Consider the following 12982-nt stretch of genomic DNA (forward strand, 5'->3'; position numbering starts at 1 on the left):
GAAAATATAGTAGTGTAAATTGTCCGCTCACAGCGAGCTCAAATCCAAAAACCCACTGAAGGCTTAAACGCAAGGCCTCGACTGACAGTTCTCTAAATGTTTGCTTTACAATATTAGAAAGGTGTCCTATACTGCCTCCAAACAAACAAAGCGAACACGTGGGCAAGTGTGTTTACTGAAGGAAGCGACAAATCGCACTGAGCAAACAAGATTACAGTTCTTACCACAGCAGCGGACGGGGGAAAAATTAGAAATGAATGGCAAAGCGGAAAGCAAATATTGGATTTGAAGAACAAAAACTCAAATACATTTTTAATGACATTGGAGAAGAAAATCAAATGCTGTTTGACAGATTTGTTTACTTTTTGAATATGGAATGGGAATTTCAATTATTGATGGTGATTTATGAAAACAAACGTTACTTACAAGTTGTTTATTCATTGGCAAAAGTGCATTAGTGACGGTCCTAAAATATTCTCATAATTAGAGTTATGAAAAAAGTGTTGTTTTTTGTTCCTTTATTTGATCATTGTTTGTTTGACAAACAGGAGTCGGGTAATCTCTAAGTAATTGTATTTTGATCAGCAAAGCATGAAAATTTGAAAGCAAGAAACATGGCGAGTGTCTGTCTAACATTCCCTAATCCAGTGAGGGAAATATACAATAACTTTCAGGTTATTTTAGGCACTCTTTACAAATAGAAAACATCGAAAAACCTTGTACTCTATATTACGCAAAATCAAAAATCGCCCCCGGTTACAAATGTAACCTTAGTTCCCTGAGAACAGGGAACGAGACGCTGCGTCAGCTGACGCTATGGGGAACGCCTCCAGCGTGACCGGTGTCTGAGCTACTATCAAACCACAGCAATCCTATTGACCGGCGACAGCCTATGATGTCATCAAGGTGCGACCAGGAAGTATATAAGGGCGCCTTGCAAACATGACACCAGCTTCTTCGTCTGAAGGGACTGTTCGCAGGCAGGCCCCGAGGCATGGCAAAAGTGACGCAGCGTCTCGTTCCCTGTTCTCAGGGAACTAAGGTTACATTTGTAACCGGGGACGTTCCCTTTCGAAAGGGAACTCGAGCTGCGTCAGCTGACGCTATGGGGAACGATATACCCACGCCGCCATGCCGAGGGGAGTGCATGCCTACTGGCAGTGACAACTGTCAGGACAAGCAAATTCAACTGAAATGCCTGAACCACTCCCCCTCTGGTCACATTAGGCTGTCAGTGACAGCATTCCCTACGGTCATAGCCCGAGCTGTGGCCTTGGGGCACCTTCATGTACCCTACCCCGGCCGCTCAAAGGCCTGGAACCAACCTGTTCGACAGAAGGGGTTCCTTTAAGGGAATGTGGCTAGGGGACCCGAGGGCGCCCCAGCCAGTCACTATTCGGGAAGAACTTCACCGAATGCCACCAGGGAGGCTTGACCTGGCGTCACTATGCGGGACGCTTCCGTCTGCCAGCCCAGTCTGTTAACAACAGAGCCTCTGGAAACTCGCCTCTGGAGAGGCATCAAGCTGAGGGACTGCGAACTGGCAGTGTCCGCCTCAGGCCGGAACTCAGAGACGGGCTATCCTGGAGAACAGCGCTCAGCGTAGTGCTTTCCCACCCTTGCTAGCGAGGGGAGTCAGCTGCTCGATCCTAGGATCTACCGAGCACATACATTACAGGGGTGCTCAGGAGGCCTGAGAAGGCCTACAGGCTGATCTCACAGGGAGGCCCCGAGGGGCCTACGACCAACTGACCAGGCCCAGGCGGCCGTAAGCTCACAGACAACCCTCATAAGAGGGGAGCTCTTAAGCCTGCCTGGTAGGTACCATGCTGTAGGCAACCTATGCAGGTCCCTGTCCTGTAGGGACCGCATAGCAGCAGTGTAAACTCGTCGTGCTAGAGTATGCGCCCGCCATCAGGTGCCGAAGCCTGATGGCAGGAACCACTAGCTGTCAGCTTGAGCCAGTTATGTGTCTCCGTCCAAGGAACTCATTCCCCCTGGGAGGCCCCGCAGGGCCTACTACTTGCCAGGCTACTCGTAGCCGGCACTGAGACCAGGGAACGACCTCAGGGAGGCCTGGTGAGGCCTGCTACCTGATAGCAGATCATGCTAGCCGCCCAGGCTAGCAACCATGCTCACTGTCATAGGAACCGGGAACCGGGGCTCATCCTCCGGGAGGCCTAGCGAGGCCTAATCCCTGTCACCCAGTGGCCGAGGCCCTGGACCACCCCCTCAGGGGAAGCCAGATGAGGCCTGCTGCAACCCAGCAGGCCCTCCGGGAGGCCTGGTGAGGCCTGCTACCTGCCATCTGGTGACTGGAGCCCAGGAACTGTTATCCAGCGCTAGTTCCCTGGAGTACCCCCTCAGGGGAAGCCAGATGAGGCCTGCTGCATCCCAGCAGGCCCTCAGGGAGGCCCCGCGAGGCCTACTACCTATCATCCAGTGACTGAAGCCCAGGAACGACCCCTTGGGGGAAGCCAGACGAGGCTTACTGCTACCACAGCAGGCCCTCAGGGAGGCCTGGTGAGGCCTACTACCTGCCGTCTAACACCTGAAGCACGGGAATACCCCCTCAAGGGAAGCCCGGCAAGGCCTGCTGCACCCCAGCAGGCCCTCAGGGAGGCCTAGGGAGGCCTACTAACTGGGCTTGTAGCCATGCCAGCGACGAATGCTCGCTGGCAGGTCGGATGAATGCTGGCCGCTCCAAGTCGGGCTGACAGTGGCTGTCTGCTTGGCTGACGAAGACCTAGACATCCAGTTACCACCTGGGGGAATCACCCCAGGGAGGCCATGATGGTCCTGCTTGTCGACGAGGTACTGCTGAAGCCGACATCGTCGGGGATATTCCTCCCAGGTGCACATTGGCCCGATGTCGCGACTCACCCGCAAGGAGGCCTGCTGAGGCCTCCTGCTCAGAGTCCACTGCCAGGACTGCCCAAGCTGGCTGCTCACAGCCAGCTGGTAGCCCATGCCCCTCCCGGGGCTGGCTTCATCCCGGAGGCTCACGGGGTCCTCCATGCGATGACGCAGTCCCATCCGGCAGTGCCTACAGACATAGCCTAAACACATTGCCAAAAGCAGTGTACTCAGCAGAAAGTACCTAGACCCTCAAAGCGAGGGGAGTACAACTTACGTCACCTGCGTCAGGGCGGCCGCTCTTCCTTCATGCAGCGGCCTACCGTTCATGCTAGGGCGTCAGCCATGGCAATGCTTCGGCTTCCAGGGGAGCATCCGACCGAACCATTACGAAGCACGCAGGTTGCGAGTGCAGCTCAACCCGAGCCCTAAAAGGTGGAGCAGAAGACACAGAGCAGAGGGCAAAAAATATTTACAAATATGCTACCCACCGGCCAAACATCCTCCAGGATGGGGCCAGGGGCCGCCAGAAGGTGGCAGCCACAACAAGCTCTGGAAAGCGGGGTTTTCGCAAAACTAGCCCACCTGCGTACAAGCGTGGGACGCCAAACCCCGCCCCACGACCACTGGCTAAGTCGCTGTTCATTCTGCTTCACACCAACCAGCATTACTAAAAAACCCCAAAACGCAGAGAAGGGGGGGGGCCTTGGCCGGACGACTCTAATGTAAGAGGAGGCTGACTAGGGATGCGAAAGAAAATGCCCTGCAATATTGAAACCGAGGGCTTTGGGCGATAATTACTTTCCTTCTTTGGAAAGAAATGCCCCCCATCCCGCAAAAGCCTAGGCCAACCGATGCAGTGGCCCGGAGAGGGCCAGCCTACATAAGAGTATTATACGCGGCTCGGGGGAGCGAAAAAACCTCAATAATACTCCGTCCAAGCCCTGCGAGGCTAGACATAAATCTGTAGTTCGTGCGTAAGCCTAAACTCACCCTCCCGTCTATGAATTTCCACGAGGGGCAACGTTGACCGCTTTACCCTGGGGTGGCTAAGAGCTTCCTGTTTGACTAGGAGAGCACACTCGCCTAAAACAACAGCACATTCCTACAAGAATGAGCGGTTGCCTCAATACTGCTTCATCACACAGAGAGAAGGCAAAAAAACTGTTCGCACAGCTGTACATACAATGGCGGCTATTCTCTCCTAGCAAAGCTAGCTCTAGACATACCACATAACGGCATCTAAAAAATCGTTCTAGCCACCGGACAGGGGAACTACAGGGCCCTATGGTGTCCTCCATCGATACCGTGATCCCCAAACCCTTGGCGGGGAGCATGAAGTCTCACACAACATAAATAATAAATGTTTCCCTCGCAAGGGGGACTTACCAGCTCGCCTCCTGCGCGACGATATCCACACATAAGTTTTACTCACAGTATGCATGTTTAGGAGCGCAACCGCCTGAGGGTGCGCTTCTCACAGCCCAGCCAGGCGGGGTCTAGAGTATCATCGTCACGGCCCCCCTCAGGGCCGGATGTAAGAAGCGCCTGGGGAAAAAAGGAAGAAGAGCAGTAAATGAGATGTAATTCTTAACTCACCCACCTAAGGGAGGGATATTTCATTCACGCCAACAGCGTTGTGATACTATTCCTCTTATGTGGGAGTCCGCCTCTTTGCGCCCCGCCCTTAACCGCGGGGAGCATGAGAGGCAATGTTGGCACTCGGGCCCCGTCACTGGTCCGTATACCGTGACGCCTCCCGCCTGCCTGGGACCCGGATCTCAGCGGTGTGCGGGTCCTCGGACACCACCACCCGCGCTTCTGTGACACTGGCCCTCAGGCCCTGCTATCGCTGATATGGCGCACAGCTGCGCCGCGGGTCAGGGTATTTTCCCTGATTGAGATCCCTCAGCAGGTCTTCCCAGTACACTTGCAACACCGACACGGCGTAAAAGTAGCACCAGGCTGACCCGCTGCCGTGTATGCCCCGCCATCTAAACCCCCTGAAACATAGTTGAAAGAAGCTCAGATGGCAGGGTTGGAGCTAGAACACATACCCATATCCACCCATCCTCCAAACATCAGCATTTAACACCCGCTGATGTCCGTGAATACACTGAATATGGGTTCTTCCATACCCTCACGATCTCAGTCAGGAGATCAGGAAGGAATGGAAAAGCTCAACTGAGCCGACGGTTTTATGGCCGGGGAGAAATCGATCGTTCCGTTTAAACGAGCGATCTCTCCTTTAATGTGCCCACATGACGGCCGCAGCCTGCATGCAGCGCGCTCATAACAGCCATCGGCTCAGCATACACAGTCAGGATGTCTGAGAAATTAATTTCCCTTCTCACCAGCCATCCCTACGAGCATTCGTGATTAGTCTCGTCAGTCGCTAGATCGCCGGAGGGAAACATCCCCTCGCGGCGATCGGCGACCCCATCCGAGGGACTGTGACGTGCATCCGCGCTCAGCCTCAGCGTGAGCGGGGACCACATCACTAATCTCAGATGAAAAAACGCTCTTCCCTCAGGAAGAGCGCTAGACGAGAACGGAGCGATTTCGGATTGAAAACTTCGCTCACATTACACACAATCGAACAAATGACTCCACAAGAGCTTGACTGTGCATGCTCTTAATCCCAGGCAGAAAATAAATGAATCTGGATTACCTTTGACTTGAAGCATTCAGACAAAAACAGTCCCTGAAGACGAAGATGCTGGTGTCATGTTTGCAAGGCGCCCTTATATACTTCCTGGTCGCACCTTGATGACATCATAGGCTGTCGCCGGTCAATAGGATTGCTGTGGTTTGATAGTAGCTCAGACACCGGTCACGCTGGAGGCGTTCCCCATAGCGTCAGCTGATGCAGCTCGAGTTCCCTTTCGAAAGGGAAGTACATTTTTATTCATAAATCTTGCTTTAAAAATGTTTCATAATTCATGGACAGAATTTACTTTATTTAGCCTATTTGATCAAAAATACAGTAAAACATAAATTTTATTAAATATTATTACAATTTAATCAAATGTAAAATGCAATTTATTCCTGTGATGCAAAGCTGAATTTTCAGTATCATTGCCCCAGTCTTCAGCGTTCAAATTGTTGTTTGTGATTTGTTTATAAGCATTTGTGTCAGATGAAAATTTGTGTAATTTTTTTAAATGTTATGAATAAGTATGAGTGCACCACACTTAATGTCCTTTATGCAGGTGAACTTAGACACTCTTTCAAATTCCTGTTTTTCCCACCCTGCCCCAATTCGATCCCCTTCCTCCCATCATATCTGCTTTCCCTACGCTGAGCCCGTTGTCCAATGTCCAATTTAAGACATTCCCCTTGAGTGGGTTTCCATTCTCTAGAGGCCCAGGATCTTACTGCCAAAAGAGCTTTTTTTCCAGCCCGTTGGGCCTCTGTTCAACCAGAGCCTGGCATGAGCATCCAGCCTTCCCTTTCAATCTCTCTTCATTTTTTTTTTTTTTTCCTCAAGCTTGTCGCTTCAGTCCCCTGTCATTCTACACCGGACAAATCAGCCCTTGACACGAGTTCTCTCATCCTTAGAGCCATAAAAGCTTGACTTATTGATGCCTTGGAATGTCTGTAAATATTACTAAAGTGAATTGTATAATAACTGTTTTCAAACAGGTTTTCCAAAAATTCTCCCAGTCTATTTGTACTATACATGCGTGCGTACATACCTGAATATATAGACTGGGAGAATGTTTGGAAAACCTGTTTGAAAACATTTATTATTTCTGACCAGTAAATGATCAGTTCAGATCTGAGTATTTTTGGGACAAATTCTCAATTTTGGCATATCAAAGGGAGTGAGAAATCAGTGGGTGGGTGAGACTTAAAGGAATGGGGAGGGGAAAATATATGCCCTTTATTCTGTCAACCTCTTTGTTCTGTCACCCCCACCGGGAATTCTCCTATTCATGAGCTGCTTGCTTTTAATGTAAAATAATCCTCTCAATTAGGTATTAGTGACATTAATTGGCCCCAATGTAATTGTCCCTTCACAGACGAGAGCTCCCAGCATGCCCACGAGGAGAGAGAGAGAGAGAGAGAGAGAGAGAGAGAGAGAGAGAGAGAGAGAGAGAGAGAGAGAGAGAGAGAGAGAGAGAGAGAGAGAGAGAGAGAGAGCTTGTTGCTCTTCCCCCTGTCCGCCATACCACTGGACCAAAGCCAACAACAACTCATAAAATCGCTTTAAGACTCTGTTAAGCTTTGCCAGCACTGAGCCAAGCCAGTGCCAGCATACCTGATCAGAAAAATCGAAATCAGTCAAGGAGACATTACATAGAGAGAGATATGGAGAAATGAGTGTTTGATTATAATGCATTTTAAGGTCTGTTTGGCCCAAACTTCCAGATGGTTGTTTAGTCAATAGTCATTCAACCCTTTAGCCATAATACCACAAAGTGAAGAAGAAAAAAAACAGCTGGCAAAAAATACAGACTCTAAATCTGAGAGTTTGCATTCATTCCAGGCTTCAAATCATGCTTTGTTGCAACTAACAAGCATGTTTATTACAAATTTCAGCCAATTTTATTAGGCTTCCACTACAAATATAATAGAATAACTTTTTATAGTTTTTCAGATTTTCCCCAGTCTTGAAAAGTGTGAACTTTGCAAAAGTCTAGATTCTTTCTGGATTGGTTAATTATTATTTGTTAGCCATTAATATTATCAACCAATATCTAAATTCATATCACAGAAATAAAGGTTCCAATTCATTGTACCAAGAGTTGAAGGTTTTGAGTTGCATGTGATTTCACTTTTTTAACTTTAGTTAGTGTGTAATGTTGCTGCTTGAGCATAAATCTGCAAAGTTACAGCGCTGAAAGTTTATCTGCAAAGTTACAGCGCAAACGTTCAGTGCAAACGGAGATATTGTCTTTTAAAGTTATGGCAGTTTATTGCCTACAAAAACGTCCGGTTTGGACTACAACGAGCTTCTTCCTGGGTTTGTGACCTCATAAACCCTTGTAAGTCACCGCAGATGTGACTTCTGCCCGTAATGGTAAGGGACGTGACGTTTCCGGACAACCTATGCTTGTCATTTCAGCCAATAAAAATACATGAAACTACATTTGGCCATCTAGCCAATCTAAGACCATTGCGTTTTTTTGGAGGGATGGGCTTCATAGAAGCAGAAAGCAAACGAGCCGTTCAAAGGACAGTGGAGACAGAGGTGTGGAATAAAGGTATAAAATAATAAAAATACAGCGTTTTTTTAAAAAAAAAGGAAGTATTAAGACATGTTATACTGTGCCCCTTAAACACGACCAAGCCTAGAAAATAAACACGGAACCACCCCTTTAAATCCTTGATCTCCCCCCTGCATTGACCTGTGTATGTCTTTGGGATTACCAGCCATGTAGGACTAGTTCTCAGCTCTGATTTCAGCATGTGCCAGGGTCAGGGGGGCTCCGCACATTCAAACAGAGCTAAAAACTCAGTATGACATGTCATTTGAACAGTGTAGTGGGCTTGGAACTTAAAATGATTATGATTATACAGAGCGCTTCTCTCGTTTGTTTTTTCTTAACATGTAGCAAACAAAGAAATCGATTCATTAAAAAGCGTGTGTCCTCTATAGGTATGCAATTCAAAGTAAAACAGTTATTAGAGTAAACCATAGTGAGAGTTTCAGGGAAGACTGAATCCTACCAAGTCCACATGTTGAATTAAGTGGCTTAATCTTCCTATCTGTTTTTTTTTTCTTCCCCTAGGTTCATAATAGGAACTTGTTATCCATGGATTTTGACCGCGTAACCAGGACCGAGAAAGTCTATGATGACCACAGGAAGTTCACCTTAAGGATCCACTACGACCATGCCGGAAGACCTACATTGTGGGCTCCAAGTAGTCGGCTAAACGGTGTCAATGTTACCTACTCACCTGGCGGCCACATCGCCGGCATCCAGAGGGGCACTATGTCGGTCCGAATGGAATATGACCAAAATGGGAGAATCTCCTCAAAGATATTTGCAGATGGAAAGTCATGGAGCTACACATACCTTGAAAAAGTAAACATCTTTATCTAAAAAAATGATGAGGTTAAAAAATAATTGCTAATTCACTTTTGTTGACTTCTCTTTGTTGAACCCTGTTAATTTGTTGCATTAATATACTTTAACCTTGCATACTTCAGCAACGATCCCTGTCTAATGTCAGCTCGTGTAATGCATTGTTACCACATGCAGCTTGGCAAATACTTTGTTCCTAAAATATCACTGTGAAAAAAGTAAAATGTGACTGTCTTGATAATTAGAACCTTAGAGTGTTATTTGAAAATGGTAGCTGTTTAGTACATTGAAATGCTGACATCCCAATATATGGGTTTAAAAGTATTGATTTTAAGCCCTAAACTCACTCTATTTAATGTTTCTTGCTATTCTAAAATGACCATGTGCTGGTTAGATCAATAGCCTCAAGTAAAAAAATAAAAAGAGCTGCTTCCTGTTGAAATATAAACTCCAGTATATCTTCCCATTGACCTTGATATAAGGTGACTTTATTAAAAATGGTGTCGGAAGGGGTGGGGGGTATGATGACTTAATCCTCATTAAATGAGATTTTGCCCTTCTTCATTTTTCAGTCAGTGTTGTAGAGCAGTATATTTGTAATTTTTATGCACCCTGAAGTGATTCTGTGACACCCTACAGTTTGTTGTGTAGTTAGTCATGTGGTGCAATGTGACTCCTGGGTACTTAGTGACCTTCAGTTTCACTGGGTGGAGAATTTTACATTTAACTGTTTGAAGTGCTCTCATAGAGTGTTGGGAATTACTATGCTTCATTAAATCAGCTTACTGAACATCGCTTTGTCATTTTCCTTTGGCAGTCTATGGTGTTGCTGCTATACAGCCAGCGGCAATACATCTTCGAGTTTGACAAGAACGACCGGCTCTCTTCAGTAACCATGCCCAATGTGGCCAGACAGACCTTGGAGACCACCCGTTCCATTGGCTATTACAGAAACACATACAGACCACCTGAGGGCAATGCCACAGTTTTGCAAGATTACAGCGAAGATGGACTGCTTCTGCAAACCATCCACCAAGGAACGGGGCGTAGAGTCATCTATAAGTATGGGAAAATCTCCCGCCTGCTCGAAATCCTTTATGATACAACACGGATTGCCTTTTCTTACGATGAATCGGCAGGCATGCTGAAAACAGTGGGGCTTCAAAGTGATGGCTTCGCATGTACCATACGCTACAGGCAGATTGGACCACTCATCGACAGACAGATCTTTCGTTTCAGTGAGGAAGGCATGGTGAACGCCCGGTTCGACTACAACTATGACAACAGCTTCCGGGTCACCAGCATGCAAGCAGTCATCAATGAAACCCCCTTGCCGATTGACCTCTATCGCTACGATGATGTCTCAGGCAAAACGGAGCAGTTTGGCAAGTTTGGAGTCATCTATTATGATATTAACCAGATCATTACTACAGCTGTCATGACCCATACCAAACACTTTGATGCCTATGGACGAGTTAAAGAGGTGCAGTATGAGATTTTCCGTTCGTTGATGTATTGGATGATGGTACAGTATGACAACATGGGGCGGGTGGTGGCAAAGGAGCTTAAAGTCGGGCCCTATGCAAATACCACACGTTATGCCTATGAGTACGATGCTGATGGCCAACTCCAGGTGGTGTCTATCAACGACAAGCCACTCTGGCGTTACAGCTATGACCTGAATGGAAATTTGCACCTCCTTAGTCCCGGTAATAGTGCCAGACTTACACCGCTACGCTATGACATTCGCGACCGCATTACTCGACTAGGTGACATTCAGTACCGGTTGGACGAGGATGGATTCCTCAGGCAGAGAGGCAATGATTTCTTTGAGTATAACTCTGCAGGGTTGCTTGTTAAAGCCTACAACAAAGTTAACGGATGGACCATCAAGTATCGCTATGATGGCCTGGGCAGGAGAGTGTCCAGTCGAAGTAGCCAAGGCCACCATCTGCAGTTCTTCTATGCAGACTTATCCAGTCCCACCAAAGTCACGCACATGTACAATCACTCAAGCTCAGAGATCACCTCACTCTACTATGACCTACAGGGCCACCTCTTTGCCATGGAGTTGAGCAGTGGGGATGAGTTCTACGTGGCCTGCGACAACATCGGTACACCGTTGGCCGTATTCAGTGGTGCCGGTCTCATGATCAAACAGATCCTGCGCACAGCTTTTGGGGAGGTGTATTTGGACTCCAACCCAAGTTTCCAGCTTGTAATAGGCTATCAGGGTGGCCTTTATGAGCCCCTTACAAAGTTGGTCCACATGGGCCGCAGAGATTACGATGTTCTTGCAGGCCGATGGACCATCCCTGACATTGATGTTTGGAAGCGGCTCAACAGCAACAACATTGTGCCCTTCAACCTCTACATGTTTAAGAACAACAACCCCCTGAGCAACACCCAAGAAACCAAGTGCTATATGACAGGTAAACACATCCTTTTTTTTATAAATGCTTTGTTGAAACACACTGAGGGTGACATTATTTAATACATCCGTCCATCCAACCCACTTGTTCTGTCTAGGATCACAGGGATTCTGGAGCCTATCCTATCGTCTTAAGCCGAAGGCTGGGAGGATTGTTTTAACAGCCTTTAAATAACTTCAATGTTACGTTTTACCTTCAACAATCTAAAACACCATGAACACATGGTCCAAGAATCCTCCTTGCACTAAAGTGATTATTTTTCAGGCTCTCGTCCCAGCCCCAGCTTGGGGTGTTCTTGTCTCCACAAACACTGCTTGTGAGCAATGACAGCACAACAAAGTCCCCTTTGTTCTTCATTCAGGTTGTTCCTCTGAAATATCCCATCAGTCTTTGCTTCCTCAGCCTGTGCGGGAGGTAAATAGTGGTGAATGCTCCCCAGTGTTAGACAAATAACACAAAGGAGTCCATGGAACTAGAAGCTAGGGGCTGATTCGCTTTTCTCTCCACTTGAAAGCGAAATCGCAGCCTTACTCAAAGAAAACAAAATATTATAGTCGCATTTGTAGTCTATAACATAGAATGCATGCTGGGTTTTGACTGAAATCAAAGCTTTGGTTCATGCCCTTGCTGCCAAAGGAAATAAATACTATAGAATTGTGATATAGGTTGTTTATGTTAGCTGTGTTGTAATGTGTTCCTCTGTGTGTTCCCTTTGCATATCCTGTTGGAAAGATTTATTACAAGATGAACCTTTGTTCTCTGAAAATTCAGACGCAAACAACCATGCCCCTAACCCTTACCTTGGATTCAACAAAAGTAAATCTCATGAGAGTTTCCCAGAAAAATGTTTACCATTCACACAGTACATCACCCCTAAAATAAGAAGATACCTGGTAACTTGCTTATGTTGTGTATTTTATAATGTTTCCCCAAATGCAATGCTGATGTGCTTCATGTGATTATCCTTAAGGAAATCTGGCTGATTAGCTTAACCAGCTAAGTTTGGCTAGCTAATAGCATAGCATGCCGGTACTGGTATACTGGCCAGACCAGAACAAACCAGCACACTCTAAACAACCTTGTGCTAGTTTTTGCTTGCCTTTGCAGGTATAGCAACTGTATTGTGGACTAGCTGTATTTCATCTCAGATAAACACTTAGCCGCTAGGTTTTACCCTATGTCATTAAAGTTAGATTTGAAGAAAAAAATCTAAAGATTCTGCTGGATATTAGATGTACTTGAGTGGGCCATCAGCCTTTTATGAATGATGGCATTGACATTTTCATTCCTTTCTGAAGTACAGTAGGTCCTTTCAATTATTCAGTCATATTCATATTTAAAACAACTCTGTCAAGTGACACAGCCTTAAATAAAGAAGCAGTAGTACAGTAATGATTCTTCTATCCTTGACTAATGTGTTTGATGCAGCAGGGAAAAATCACTAAAAAGGCTATTTGTACCGTACCAATCTCTCTGTATATTGTGATAGCATTTGCTATCCGTGCTAATGCTTATAAATATGCACAAATACAATACATTTTCAGATTATAGAAAGGGTCACAGCATGAAATATGTATGATTACCAAGAGCACCAACAGATCTAAAACATTGAGCTTCTCACATGCTGAAAGAAATTGTATAAGAGAAATTTGCCACCTC

The 12982-nt window shown here is 46.5% G+C and overlaps 1 protein-coding gene across 10 annotated transcripts in view; it reads left to right on the forward strand.

Moving 5' to 3' along the window:
- The window catches only part of tenm4 (teneurin transmembrane protein 4), a 294119-nt gene that overhangs the window by 267007 nt on the left and 14130 nt on the right, over positions 1 to 12982 (forward strand). For all 10 annotated transcript variants that reach the window (XM_067450936.1, XM_067450931.1, XM_067450930.1 and 7 more), the window contains 2 exons: positions 8595 to 8891; positions 9709 to 11323. In XM_067450936.1, the coding sequence (XP_067307037.1) occupies positions 8595 to 8891; positions 9709 to 11323 (1912 nt within the window). The remainder of the gene's footprint in view (positions 1 to 8594; positions 8892 to 9708; positions 11324 to 12982) is intronic.

Source organism: Pseudorasbora parva, chromosome 8 (genome assembly GCF_024679245.1).
Source record: "Pseudorasbora parva isolate DD20220531a chromosome 8, ASM2467924v1, whole genome shotgun sequence".
Lineage (NCBI taxonomy): Eukaryota > Metazoa > Chordata > Actinopteri > Cypriniformes > Gobionidae > Pseudorasbora > Pseudorasbora parva.